Consider the following 15,638-nt stretch of genomic DNA (forward strand, 5'->3'; position numbering starts at 1 on the left):
ATTCACCGCATTTCCATGATCAAGCCAGTTGGTGATACTGTCATAGAAGGAAATTAGATTAGTCTGGCATGACTTGTTTGTTACAAACCCATGGTGGCTCTGGTTAATTACTCAATTTTCATCCAAGTACTTGCATACATGCTGTTTAATAATTTGTTCAAAGATCTTTCCCGGTATAGAAGTCAGGCTCACAGGCCTGTAGTTTTCTAGATCCACCTTCTTCTATTTTTTGAACATAGGAACAACATTCGCCCTTTTCCAATCTTCTGGGACTTCTCCTGTTCTCCGGGAATTTTCAAAGATTATGGCGAGTAGTTCAGCAATTACCTCCACTGCTTCCTTTAGTATCCTAGGATGTAATTCATCTGGACCTTGAGACTTGAATTAATTTTAAATTAGCAAAGTGTCCCCTCACCATCTCTCTGCTTACAGATAGCCTGCATTCTTTTATTTCCCCTAATAGCACAAGGAAGATTAGTTGATGTTCCCTCTACTTTCTGAGAGAAAACAGGTACAAAATATGAATTTAAAAGTTTTGCCTTCTCGACATAATTCTTTACCAATTCATCATTTTCATCTTGTAAGCATCAATAGCATCTTTGACTTTTCTTTTGCTTTTGACATACCCCCAAAATCCTTTTTTTATTGCTTTTGGCCTCTGTTGCAAACCTCAATTCATTATTAGCTTTAGCTTTTCTGACACTTGCCCTACGGTTTCTGCAGACTGCATTATATTCTTCTCTAGATATTCCCCCCTCCTTCCATTTGCTAAACATATTTTCTTTGTTTTTAACATGTGTGCAAGTTCTGTGTTCATCCATCCTGGTTTCTTTAAATGCTTCCCATTTTTTCTTCTTTTAGGCATTGTTAACGATTGTGCTTTGAGAATCTCATATCGCAATATTTCACAACCTTCTTGGACATTTCTGTCTCTAAGAACATCCAGCCATTGGATTCTTCCTAGTCAATGGTTCTATTTGGTTCAGTTCGGGGTTCTATCACAATGCTCTTTTCGGCAGCTGTAACTGAACCCTGTGTCGTAATCACACAATGCAGTAAATAACACTGTGTGAAAACCTCCTTAGACCTCCCTCACACAGGTGTTGCTGCCGTGATTTTACTTTCGCCATATAGCGGTGTTTGACATACCTCATAATTGATGAGGTGCACCAAACGTCCAAAATAGAAAGCACCGCAATCAAGCAGCTATCTGAGGCCTCTGACAGTGTTTAGCACTGTGCTAAAACGCTAAAAGAAACGTTTGTGTGAGGGAGGCCTAAGCCACACATTTCAAAAATTGTTTAAACTTTATTTCTAGTAACAAAACTTACTAATGCAGTGACTATGGACACTTTTGTGCTAGTCTCAAGAATAATGGGGTGTCTTAGCAGTCAAACCCCTCAGATCAGATCATATCAATGTGCCACAAAAGGGATTTCCAAACACTCTCAGAAATTGTACGTTATCAATTGAAAATAAAATATGTCCTTATTACAGAATTTATCTTTGGGTAACGTAGCCTTTGCATAATAATGCACAAAAACTTACTAATAAAGATTTTATTTAGATTTTCCAGAAATAGTATAGCAACCAGGAAGCATTTTTTAAGTTGGTATCTATATTGTAATATTTAAATGCTCTGATCCAACTATAATGACAGAAAATGCATCTGAAAATTAATTATTACCTTGCTATTTTTATTTTAAGCTCCTATTTAAAAAATGGCCCTTTGGAGTTGAGATCTGCAAATTGATGCCATTCCTACAAAAGTCTTCAGTTGGGATCACAGTTCTGAGCCTGTGTGCACTTAGTATTGACAGGTAATTATATATCTTACTGCATCAAATTGGAGGTTACATCATTTACACAAGATATTTTACCAAGCTGAGTCCTTTTTAAATTTTCTTAAAGGGGTATTCTGGCAATTCACAATGAAAATGCTAGTAGAATAATATGCATTTTTGTAATATAATGCTATAACTTGTTTTACTAAGCTGTAGAGATATTACTTTTCCTGTTGCCCTCCCCCCTCACCTTAGTTCTCCATTAGTATCCAATGGTTACGTCCTGTAGGCTCCGCTGTTCTTCTGGTCAGGCATGCTCAATGCCTTCAGATTCTGAAATGATGACACAGTTTGTACAGTCATTAATGTGCACTCATCAGTATCTGGCAATGGGGCATTGTGGGAGATGTAGTTTTTGCACTCCCCAGTGATCATTTTAAATAATAACATCGAAATCTGAAGCTGGCTGGAAAGCAGCGGTGGTGCAGGTCAGCAAAAAAAGTACTGGAGTTCAGTTTGATGATCTAGATGACAATAAGTGGAAACATTTTGAAAATTTTGCTCAGTCTCCAGAATACTCTATCAAAAGACTTATCTACCAAAACCTTACATTGCATAGATAACTGGTGTGAATATTAAAAGTATATTAAATGTATTGTTAAAAAATGATATACAGCAAAATTCCCATAATCTTATGACAAGGTTATCATACATTTCATGCTATACATACACGCTTATGCGTACACTCATATACAGTATGTAGAAATTCATGTAAACTCATACAGTCACAAAAAAAGCCTACATACTCCCCTTCCAGCCGGTGTCTGTGTCTCCGGAGGCAGGCTGCTTGAATACTCTCCGCTGTCATCCCCCGCCGTCCTCTTTGCTCAGCTCTGTCATCCCCTGCCGTCAGCGCTGTGTAAGTAAGAGCTGTGATTGGATCAAGCGTCAGCCAATCACAGCCGGTGCTCGATCATTCACAGATAATCAAGCTTTTTTGATTTCTTACTGTTCAGCTTTCAAATCCCCTGCCGTCAGTGCTGTGTAAGTAAGCGCTGTTATTGGATCAAGCGCCAGCTGTGATTGGCTGGTGCTCAATCCAATCAGAGCGCTTACTTACACAGCACTGACAGAGCCAAGCAGAGAGGACAGCGGGCGATGACAGCAGGGAGAATTCAAACAGCTTGTCGCACAGACACAGACGCTGGCTGGGAGGTGAGTATTGCAGGGTTTTTTTTACCTAGTATATACTGGAGTATAGCTTGGCTTATACTCAAGTCAATAAGTTTTACCAGTTTTTTTGTGGTGGAACTTATTGTCTCGGCTTATACTCGGGTCGGCTAATACTCGAGTATATACAGTATATGATTTCTAATTATAACTACGGGATATATTTACAACATATGAGTAAGTCACAGTGCCATTTTTAGGTCGATATTACTTCCATTGGTCTGTGGATGCATCAAAACACTGGACACTAAGGTTATCTCTGATATGCAAATTTCTGCATAAGGACAATATTGCTCACGTCTTGTAGAAGCATTGTAAGCCCAGGCCTACACTTATAGAATATGTACAGTATGTTCCATAAAACATAATTTTGGACACCATAATACAACAGCACAGGAATTACATGGGGCAATTACTTTAGATACTGGTTATAGTGAAATGTCCAGGTAATTCTGCTAGAGCCATTTCTGTTGCATCCCAGATTCCAAGATTTCCAAATCACTGAGAGATGGATTAACAGGCATTTATGCATGAATATATTTCTTTTTTACCTTAGGTATAGAGCAGTTGCATCTTGGAATTATATTGGTGGGAATCGTGCTACCAGATGGACTATATTGGAAATTGCATTTATATGGATTACATCAGTGATACTGGCAATCCCAGAGGCCATAGGCTTTAATGTTATGCATTATGACTATAATGGGCAAGACATGAAAACCTGCTTGTTCTACCCGAGCCACACTGCATCATTCCTGGATGTAAGTTGAGTTTTACTTTTATGGCCAATTTCATATAGATGTATTGCATCACGTCTGTAATACGGATACGTATAATGGATGTGTTACTGATGATAGGGCAACTGTATGTCATCAATATTCATCATTGTTTGATTGGTATTTGCCTTTATATTTGCTGCCATTGTTTTTTTTACTACTGGGCAAATAGTGATCAGTGTGTATCACATAGAAAATATTATCAATGAATGCAAATACAGAAGCAAAAATCAAGAAAAGTAGTGCATGCTACATTTTTAAAACATTACTGTGAAAAATATGGCCATGTAAATGGATACATTGATTTACATTAGCTCCGTATTACAGCCCAAAATAGCCTACGGTATGCTGGACTGAAAGCAGCCTATCTTGCACTGTAATAGGCATGCATCATATAAAATGGAATAGGAAAGAGGTTCTTCAAATGCAGAATTCTGTTTTTGAACTAACTGCTTTAGACATAAAATACATGCACATGTAGGGTTGAAGTGAAGCTCATAATTTGGAACCAGTTTGTATGTATTAGAGAATTGCAGTGATAGCAATTTTAGAATATAATATTTTAATATTAGATCGGGTTTATTTGTTACATTTTTCTTTTTTCAGTTTTACAAGACCTATAAGGACCCATGGCTCTTCAGCTTCTATTTTTGTCTCCCTTTGCTTGTTACTGCAATTTTTTACACTCTGATGGCATATGAGTTGCTGCACAAGAAAAGTGGTATTACAATTTCATTGAATGACCATATCAAACAGGTACAGTACTAGTGTATCTGCCTTACAAGTGATTGCAATGCTTATCCGTCATCCATTAAAAGGTTTCTACAGAATAAGAAAAACATGGGTTCTTTCTTCTAAAAACAGCACTACACCTGTCAGTAGGTTCTTAGAGGTATTGTGAATCTGTTGAGATATCCACTCCTGGGAAAACTATTAACTGACTTGAATATTTTCCACTTATGAATAATCTTTATCACAGCAGAATAATGGAATTTACCTTATAGCCCTCCTTAGATTAATGGACAGCAACAATTGCTTCTCTAAGATCATTACTGATGTATTTCCTACTTGGCATTATGTTAACACATGCCTGAATGCTCCAGATCAGCAAACTGCCAAAACTTCTGCTTTTAGAAAGGTTGGTCACACTTCCTGATGATCAATTAATCAAGGGCATTTGATTAGCAGCACCTGGCTGCTACTTTTCTTTTAGTTCCTATAGAAACAATAATGGTGTGCTTCATTTTTTACACATTGTTCTGCATTTTGGCCTAGCTTTTGTTAGATAAATAATGACACAGTGTAATTTCTTCTATGTTGTTGTTTGTCCGTGATTGTAGTTACCTAAATTTAAAACCTCCAAAGCATCAGGTTTTTTAAAATTATGTTCTTATATGTAAAATCATAGAATTCAATGAGTGTGTACTTAGTTTTTCTCATGACTATATATAGAGTATAATTAGTTACCAATTCTCATGAGCCTCCATGGACATCTCCCTGATTTCATTGATTCTCTTTGAATGGATTTCTCAGAAACATAACCCTTAGGGTGCATTCACACGAACGTATATCGGCTCGGTTTTCACGCCGAGCCGATATACGTTGTCCTCATGTGCAGGGGGGGGGAGGCTGGAAGAGCCCAGGAGCAGGAACTGAGCTCCCGCCCCCTCTCTGCCTCCTCTCCGCCCCTCTGCACTATTTGCAATGAGAGGAGGCAGAACGGGGGCGGGGCTAAGTTTCGGGAATTAGCCCCACCCCCGTTCCGCCTCTCCCCATTGCAAATAGTGCAGAGGGGTGGAGAGGAGGCAGAGAGGGGGCGGGAGCTGAGTTTCTGCTCCTGGGCTCTTCCAGCCTCCCCCCCCCCCTGCACATGAGGACAACGTATATCGGCTCGGCGTGAAAACCGAGCCGATATACGTTCGTGTGAACGCACCCTCACTCAAGAAAAATGCCCTGGCAATTAGCTTATTGCCGCTGGTCTAGCTCCTGGAACCCCCAATAACCAGGTGATATTATCAGGCCATACATTTAATCTGAAGACACTTCTGTAGCAGAAGTGTAATATATTCATGGTTCCCATTCAAATTAATGGTCAACCTTGACCATAAAGCCAGACAAAGTCCTTCAGAGCACAAAGAATTATTACTTGACAGATTTTTTTCATCTGGGAAATACTGTAGAGGAGAAACCTCCGTTATGATGCCCATGTGGGCTACTAGGGCGCATGGAGAGTGGTTGTCTAGATGAGACAGGACTTTCAAAAGCCTCCATGTTGGTTTAATAATGACCAAATAACTTTCACTCCTGTTTTCTGACTACTAGATAGATGTCCAACAGCACACTGTTGCCAAAAGTCATTTTATTATTATCGAGAGTTGTTTTCTCAGAACCTCTGGGAAATATTCACCCACTATTTATTTTTTTCATCATTGACTGCTTTACATATTTCCTCCATTGGAGTACATGTAACGTCAGTTACTGAAATTTAGCTGCATTATCTATTTGTGTTCCATACTCATCTTTTCTCTGGTGTCTTTTGATGTAAGAGGCGTAAACTGCTACTCTATTCCTTACTTATGCTTTAAACTGCCATACTCTTCAAGCTGGCTGTACAAATCTACTGTTTTATCTCCAGTGTATGGGAACTTGACATTCCTTTACTGTATGATGCCCACTCTTAACCTAACATTTTAATAAATGTTTTTGATCTCTGGAACAAAACTAATAAAGTAAATCAATGAGCTAAAAATTTTTATATGTCTTATTTATATTTACTTTTCAGAGACGTGATGTTGCTAAAACTGTATTTTGCCTAGTGCTGGTATTTGCCATTTGCTGGCTACCTCTGCATCTTAGTAAAATGATCAGGTTTATATTTGACTACAGAGGATATCCCATGGAATGTGAACTTCTCAGGTAAAGTCTTCTTTTTACAGTGAAAGTAGTTATTTTACATTTTTATCACTATTTGTGTAAGACCAAATATCTTATAATATAGTGCGATGCTTGAAATATCTGTCTTGCATTTGCTTTTAATGGCAGATGGTAGCCATATTGTACGTTTACTAGACAACCCCTTTAAGGATGTACATGCAACAAAAAAAAGTCTGCACATCGAACAAATAAATTAAGTGTGAAAGTACACATAAGTCATGGCTGCAACAATTACAGTAACAAACACATGCTTCAGCACTCATGCAAACTTAATATCTGCATAATATGCACAACTGTTGTTTAGGCTAACTGCATAACAAATGCCAGGTTCTTAGTGCACAATTTGATCAAACTATGTGGGCCCACCCAACAGGTCTAGGCAAACCTTGATGGATGGGTTCCTAGCTTTTTAGACACCTCTCATTGGGCTAAAAAAAAAACACACATGGATAGCAAGACTGAATACCTGGGTATATACTATCACTGAACCACTGGGACAGATGGGTAAATGGGGGACCAATCATGTGGAAGCTTTTTTATGCATTTGTATGCAGGTATTAAGTGTGTATGAGTGCTGAAGCAGGCATTTCTTACTGTAATTGTCCCAACTATGGCGTACGTGCACTTTCCCACTTATTTGTTTGGAAGTGCTATTTTTAATGTGTCATACACTCCATTTTGAAGTGTTTTCTGGTGTATGTGCATTTGTGTAGGAGTGGCTGCCTACATGTGTCATAGACTCCATTTACCCATCTGTTCCAGGTGGTTCAATGCACGAAGAACCTTGCATTTTTTATGTGGATAGTATAAACAGCAGTTGTGCATTTTTATGCAGATATTAAGTATGTATAAGTGCTGTTGCCCCTTTAAAGATGTGATTTAGTATAAGGATGTAAACATTTTGTTGTTTAATCTCTGTATTCAAAAAGGCATAACTCTCACTTTTTGATTGACATCGCTATATAAGGGGTTGGGGGACATTTAATGTATTGCATAGCTTTTTATTAATTTTTTGGTTGAATAAAAAAATATCAATTCAACCATTTTTCTTTTATTTGTTTCATAGCCTTGATAACTTTTATTTGTGGGTCATTTTAATTACTGCTATACCAAATTGGTATAGTTTAGGATTTACTGCTTTTGCACGATAACCATTTTAAAATTTAATTTTTTTCGGTTGCCACAATCAAAGATCCATAATATGTTTATTTCTGTTGATGGAGGGTTTATTTTGGCGGACATGTGACATGGGGCATTTTTCCAGGAGCTTTTGTGGCGTTTACCACAATTGTGTCCACAAAACAGATTGGGAAGAACTTCATCAACTTCAACATTTAGTTTTAATTATGTTACTAATCTGTTCATACAGTATAATTGTGCGATTGTGAACAACCTTAGTATTGTAACAGATAAAATCAAGGATGAGGAAATAATGCACCGCGAGTCGAGTTAACCTAACTTGTGTTATAATTATGTAGTACGTTTGTTTGTTATGAAAAAAACTTGCATAAAATTGATATAGAAAGCATGGATCTCTGGATCTTAATGCTGGATACAGGAGTTCTATATTATTACTACAGCCCTTGGACCCGGCTTAGTGATTTCTTTTCTATGCTGGGATAGGAACAGGTTGACATAAATCAGGGCCTTGTTAACATCTATAGATGCAAAATGATAATGCACTTACCTGGTGCACAGTGGAATTCCCATACGTCCCTGGGAGTCCACCGGCACCCAGTGTCCAGGTCTGCATATCAAAGTGTTCCTTGTCCAGAATCCAGGGGCATCAGGATGAGCGGCTGGGAGAAATAAGCCCACCGTGCCATGGTGGCTTACACAGATAATCCAAAGAGGGAAAAAAAAGATTCCCCGCGCTCAAAGACTATAGGAAATATAGACCCAATGGTCTTGTGTTTATATTGACCTTACTTTATTCAGCCCTTAAGTAAAATGCAATGCAGTTCAGCGTTTTGAAATGCTTTTTTCAAGCATTCATATAGTATCATACACAGTATACACATATATATACACATATAGACATAACTAACTTACAATTCAGAAGTCTGTAGCAGACGCCGGCGTGGTGACCCTGACATCACTGGATGGGGAGTATCCTCGCCCTGGATCAGCAGTGATCACATGATGCACGCCGTGGAACGCAACGTGCATTCAATTCTACTCTTTTATTCATAAAAACCCTTGTGAGATAGTGAGCGTCCGATTTGTTAAAAACACACAAACCACAAGGGTCTGCACGGAGAATACAACAAAACCGTTCCCAGTTGGATTCAATTTCCAACAGGGAGCTTACAAAGGCACTTTTGTACAGTTAAAACATACACATCCCAATACATATCTAAAAAGATAATTTACCAATGTAAAAACATCTATAAGATTTGTCTTTTCACATAAAACATATCAATAATTAAAATCAATCCATACTACAGTTCTTTTTCAATGGATATCCTTGTGTTAGAACCTAGATGAAAAGGTTGTATGCAATGAGAATTGTAAAAATGCAAAACTGAAATGCTAATTATCCCATATGATGACTATCTCTTATATAGAAATGAGAGAAACATCCCAAGAAACTGATTGAATATGCATATGAGAGAATTAGGAAGGAAGAGAAGAATGGGAAAAAAGAGGGAGAGGATGAAAGAAATAGGATTATGAACAAGAATAAAGAGAAAGAAAAAATAAAGAATGGACTGTCATTCATCACGAAGTATAGCAATCAACACAAAGAAATTAGGAATATCCTGTCTAAAAACTGGCCCATATTGTAGAATGATCCCTTCCTCAAGGGCTCCCTAAACGATAATCCTAGGGTTATTTTTAGAAAAAATAGGACCATACAGAATATTTTAGTCCTTTCCCATCCGGAAACGCCTAAATGCGTTACATTTTACTTGAGGGCTGAATACAGTAAGGTTAATATAACCACAAGACTATTGGATCTATATTTCCTATAGTCTTTGAGCGCAGGGAATCTTTTTCATTTTTCCTCTTTGGATTACATGTCCTTTAGGGTAGACATTGAGAAGAGAGGTGGTGAGTAGAGATGAGCAAGCGTACTCGCTAAGGGCAAATACTCGAGCGAGTATTGCCTTTTGCGAGTACCTGCCTGCTCGTCTCAAAAGAGTTGGGTGCTGGCGGGGGTGAGCGGTGAGTTGCGGGAGTGAGCAGGGGTAGCGGGGGGGGGAAGAGAGAGAGAGATCTCCCCCCGTTCCTCCCCGCTCTCCTCCGCCGCTCCCCACCCCCCGCCGGCACCCAAATCTTTTGAGACGAGCGGGCAGGTACCCGCAAAAGGCAATACTCACTCGAGTATTTGCCCTTAGCGAGTACGTTCGCTCAACTCTAGTGGTGAGCTATTTATTTTTCTTCATAAAATTTATATGTTGCATGTATTTTTTTTCCTTTACAGTTTTCTCATGTCAATGAGCTACATTGGTTTAAATATGGCTGATTTAAATTCCTGTATTAATCCGGTAGCACTTTACTTGGTCAGTTCCAAGTATAAAAGCTGCTTCAAGGTAAGATAATCTTGTAATAGCACTGATATTAGTGCACGATATTAGACTATTATTATTGTGAAAACAAAAGCAAGCATCTAGAATGAGTTGACGTTTTGCTGGAAAACTCGGCATGCAATTACATCTCAGGCAGCAATGCAAATGATTAGAGTTGTGAAAATATGAATGGTCTTGTCATCTGAGACCTAAAAGTAGTTCCACTCTTGGCCTATAAAAAGGCTCTCAGATGCTACTTGTGTGTAGGGGACTTCTTTTTCCACTTGTGTAGAGCTTGTTGACAACTAGACATGCTTTCGCCCAGTTAACAGAGTTCGCAGGGGGGGCATAATTGAAATAAAAGAAGCTAGATTGTCATGTCGATAAATTGCCTGCCACCTGGGCCATTTTGACCAGACTGTTAGAAGGTGTTGGGACTAATGGATGCATTAGGGTACACACACAAGGTGACCCGGTTCAAGATGCCCTCAACAGACCACCAGTAGAAAGGATCGTCTAATCATCCGACAAGTATGATCACCTCCAACTACTTCATTGTTCGCAATCCACAGACATGTAGCACCATCAGTGTAGGCCCCTGTTTCTGTCAGAACCATGTCCAGAAGCATGGCTAAAGAACATTTTGTCTCATAGTGCCCATTACACGTACTGCCTTTGATACCCACCAACAGTCACCTACATTTGCAGTGGTGACGTGAAGAACGAAGAACGTGTGGAACTGGTTTGTCTTCAGCAACAAATCTATGTTTAGTTTGGGTACTAACAATGGCCATGTCTGGAGACCTAGGGGTGAGCGCCTCAATCCTGTCTTTGCTGTGGAGCTGCACACTGCCCTGTGCTGGTGTGATGGTCTGGGAGGCCATCTCATATGACAGTTGGTCATCCCTAGTAGTGGTATGAGGGATAATGATAGCTCAGCAATATATTCAGGACATCCTGCAGCCACATGTGTTGTCTCTCATGGGAGGACTTCCTTCTAGTAAGCCCAAAATATGTAGTCTAACTGTGGATCTTCCTTCTGTTTTATTTTTCCCAAAAAAATGGATCTATTGAGAACTAACATAGCAAATGTTTTGCATGGCAAATGTTTCTATAATGTTATCCGTGCCGGTATACAGATAGTCCCCTACTTGCGAACATTCGAGTTACGAATTTCGCTAGATACGAACTATCTGTTCTGCACAGTATGATGTAATGCTATGGCATTACATCATACTGTGCAGGGACCGGACCGGTCACATCGCGGTTGCGGGGCAGCCGGGGACCTCCTGAAGGGCACTAGGGCTGTCTATGCAGAGCGCCTATCAGTCCGTGCGCTTGATGGGCACTCTGCATAGGCAGCCCTGGGGCCTTTCAGGAGGTCCCCGGCTGCCTAGCAACCACACAGCGTCCCGCGATCTCATCGTGGGACGCTGTACGGGCCCCCTGAACGTCGGGTGCCGGCTGTTTCTTACAGCGGGCACCCGGCGGCAGCAGTTCCGACGAGCCGCGCCGCTCGTCAGAACTGTTAACACTTTAAATACCGCTGTCAGAGCGGTATTAAAGGGTTAACAGTTCCGACAAGCGGCGCGGCTCGTCGGAACTGCTGCCGCCGGGTGCCCGCTGTAAGAACAGCCGGCACCCGACGTTGTATGGAGCGGAATCCACCCGCGATCCCGCTCCATACTACCATTTGTTCGACTTGCGAACAAAACGGACTTGCGAACGGGCTCCCGGAACGGAACCTGTTCGCAAGTCGGGGACCACCTGTATATTTCTAGCATGAACTATGGTTTCTATGCTACTTGCTACCTTGGAAATATTTTGGCATCAGCAGGGCTTCTATGTATGAGGTAGATATATATCAACATGTGTTTATATGTTTCATATCTTCTTTTTTCAGTCATGTTTATGCTGTTGGTGTCAACCTAAAAAAATAACAAATTTGGAAGATAAACAGTCATGTATCAAGTTCAAAACTCATGATCATGCATATGAGACATTCCAGCAAGCAAATAAAGCTATTCTCAATGAATCAGAAGATATATCAATTTGATTTTAATGCTACAAACATGCAAGAACAACTAAAGTGTTAAATCAGCCCTTAAGCTATGAAACTTTAATTCTCCATGTTTCATCTAATTTAAATAATACTGACCTTGATAAAAGAAGTAGTTTAATCATGTGAAGAATTGTGAAATGCCTTCATCCAGATAAAATGTATAATGTCAGTTTTTGGGGTTTTGTGCGTTATATAGATTATATAATGTTTAAAACATCTTAAAATAGAAGTCTGTATCTGCAATCAAGGCTTCCTAAAGAGGTCAAAACTAGGAAAAATTATTTTTGCTGCTTGAGTTATTTTTTATAAATTTTAGGATGGATACAGAAAAAATAAATTCAAGAGGTAACTTCATTTTTGCTGCACGAAGCAGACATAGTGACTAAACAGAATCGCCAAGGTAACCTGTTACTGGGATGTTCCCTTTTACGTTAAGGCATTATAACTAGAGATAAGCGAGCATACTCGCTAAGGGAAATGACTCGAGGCAGCATTGCCCTTAGCGAGTACCTGCCCGTTCGGAAGAAAAGATTCGGCTGCCGGCGCGGGGGAGCATGAGTTGCGAGAGTGAGCAGGAGGGAGCGAGGGGGGACAGAGGGAGAGAGAGATCTTCCCTCCGTTCCCCCCTGCTCTAACCCGCCGCTCCCCGCCCCCCGCCGGCACCCAAATCTTTTCTTCCGAGCGGGCAGGTACTCGCTAAGGGCAATGCTTGCTTGAATAATTGCCCTTAGCGAGTTTGCTCGCTCATCTCTAATCATAACCCCTTAGTACCAAAACCTGTTTTTGCCTTAATGACCAACTAATTTTTCAGGGTTTTTGATTGTCGCATTCCTAGAGCCATAACTCTTAGTTTTTCAGGCAACCTAGCCATATGAGGGCTTGTTTTCTGCAGGACAAGTTGTATTTATTCAATGGCATCATTTTTGGTTACATATAATGCACTGTATAACTTTTAGTATTTTTTTTAGGGAAAAAAAGAGAATTTTTGTACACTTTTTCCTGAAAGATTTGCTTTTGTGTCGCGGCATTCCAAGAGCCATCGCATTTTTATCTTTCCATTGACAAAGTTGTATGAGGGCTTGTTTTTTGCATTCATACTATTTTTGGGAATGTAGCATTTAAATCCCTTTTTATTTAGCTTTTTTTTCTAGAGGAAGACAATTTTTTTCAACAGTGCTGTGAAAAAGGTTTTTCTTATTGCAGATAGAGTTGTACTTTTTAATAGTACCATTTGTTGATCCATACGACTTTTTAATTAGTTTCTATTCCGTTTTTTGTAAGGTAAAATTAGCTATTTTCACCATGTTTTTTGGATTCTTTTTTTCACGGCATCTACCATTCAAGTTAAGTACTACAATAACGTTTTTTGTGGTTTATTACAAATGTGGCAACACCAGATTTGCAATGTTTTGGGTTTTTTTGCAAAGAGGAGAAACATGAGGATTTGATGTTTTTATTGATTTTTTACTTTAGTCCCACTAGGGAACATGAATAGCAATATTTTTATTGTTCTTATAATATGCTGCTATACTTCATTATAGCAGTGTATTATAAAGCCTATGAAGCTCAACCAGTGGCTAAGCCTCATAAGCCCACCATAGCTGGCAGACCTAGAGGTCATATTCAAGTTTCAAGGTGACACAGCAACTCATCGGGACCTCTCTCTCCATCAGCTCTTTGCATGTCGCAGTTTCTGCTGTTAAAGCAAATGCCAGGCTGTCATCCCAGAGCTGAGCACCCGCTTCCCCTGGCACGGGAGACCTTTTCTAGGCATTGATGCAGTGCCGTGAAAAGGCCAATGCAACAGAACAAGGCCCTCTCAAAAGCTGCCATAAAAAGGCATATGGGTTATTAGGAAACTTCAACATTCAGGGGTTGAAGTTTCCTAATAACAGAGGTGTAACTTGAAACTTCTAAGCACCAATGCAGTATCTATAACAGGGCCCCTGCCTACTATATGCCATGTATAACACTGGTGTCTTCTTATGTAGCAGAGCAATTCCTGGGTCCCCAATAAGCTCACAATGTTGTTAAGGAAACCTGGGAAACAGTGAGGATACCATTACATGCACTTCTGTTATATGCATACAATTAGAAAGGAAGTGTAATTAATTAATAGGCAATGTGCTATTTTTTCATATTGCTAGGTATGTCCCTTCATAGTTTCAGGCAAACTGTAGATTTCCCTCATTTCAAATAGGAAAAAAAAATATTTACTGTAGTAAAACAATAATTTGAAACATTAGCTCAACATATACTGTATATGTAATACATACAGAGATATTTCATCCTTATATTGAAATGAGACAATTCTTAAAGGGGTTCTGTTATTAGAAAAAAAAAATCTCGCCTCACCCCCAGACGACTGGATCCTCCTCTTCCTGTGATGAAGCGTACATTGCCGGCATTCTGCTTCCTGCAGGGCAGTATACCCAGTCACTAGTAACATAGCGTTCACTGCCTAGAAGGGAATGCTGAATCTTACCCTGGGCTATTGCCGAGGCTGTGCATGAGCGCTGTCTCGTGGCAATACTATATGAAAACTCGCAGTGAGACATCGCGCATGCGCAGTCACGGCAGTTATCCGGCATAGGATTCAGCATTTCTTGCTAGGCAGTGAATGCCATGTCTCTAGTGATATAGCGTACACTTACCTGCAGGAAGTAGAATGCCGCGTATGTACACAGAAGAAGATCGGTGGGGAGAAGATCTAGTAAGAAGACTACAGGGGAGAGAATAGGCAAGTAGAAAATTGTTTTTTATTCTAATGACAGAACCCCTTTAAACAGAAAGCTATATTTGAAATATCATTTATATCTTATAAGATAAACAATAAGAACTATCTGCTGACATACATCTTTAAACATGTGATATATTTTCATATTGGAGGACTGTATAGTATGTCTGGATTCCAGCTGAAACGGAAAATTAGGAGTAACCGAACAATACTGATAGACACAAATGATGGTGCTAGTTAGCTGGTAGCAGGTGCCAGATAGAAGCCCAGAATAGTTCCTTTCAGATGACTAGCAGGCACAGTCCACCTCTTATTCTGGTTCTGGGTGTTGTTGGGTATAGGCAACTACAAAGTTAACCCTTTATGGACATATTATTGATGCCCTCATTTAAATTGCCTATGTCTATAGTTAGTCGCATTTTCAATTACAATTCATTGTCTTTCTAGACACACAGGTTAAAGTTTAAATGCTTAATATTGGTCATATCAGTTAAACTATATGTGTTTGAGATGAGCATAAAATATTTATATATTATGAAACAAAGTAAAATATTATGTAACTTGTAGTAACTCAGCAGGGGAGTACTGCTGGCAGTGATGTAC

At 39.6% G+C, this 15,638-nt stretch overlaps 1 protein-coding gene across 1 annotated transcript in view; it reads left to right on the forward strand.

The window, feature by feature from the left end:
* Positions 1–12,743, forward strand: part of EDNRB (endothelin receptor type B) — a 52,798-nt gene extending 40,055 nt beyond the window's left edge. Inside the window, exons 3-8 of the mRNA XM_066593127.1 lie at positions 1,708–1,820; positions 3,571–3,775; positions 4,397–4,546; positions 6,573–6,706; positions 10,152–10,260; positions 12,140–12,743. Coding sequence (XP_066449224.1) covers positions 1,708–1,820; positions 3,571–3,775; positions 4,397–4,546; positions 6,573–6,706; positions 10,152–10,260; positions 12,140–12,292 — 864 coding nt within the window. The 3' untranslated portion in view covers positions 12,293–12,743. The remainder of the gene's footprint in view (positions 1–1,707; positions 1,821–3,570; positions 3,776–4,396; positions 4,547–6,572; positions 6,707–10,151; positions 10,261–12,139) is intronic.
* Positions 12,744–15,638: the final 2,895 nt, after the last annotated feature.

This window comes from Eleutherodactylus coqui, chromosome 1 (genome assembly GCF_035609145.1).
Source record: "Eleutherodactylus coqui strain aEleCoq1 chromosome 1, aEleCoq1.hap1, whole genome shotgun sequence".
NCBI lineage: Eukaryota > Metazoa > Chordata > Amphibia > Anura > Eleutherodactylidae > Eleutherodactylus > Eleutherodactylus coqui.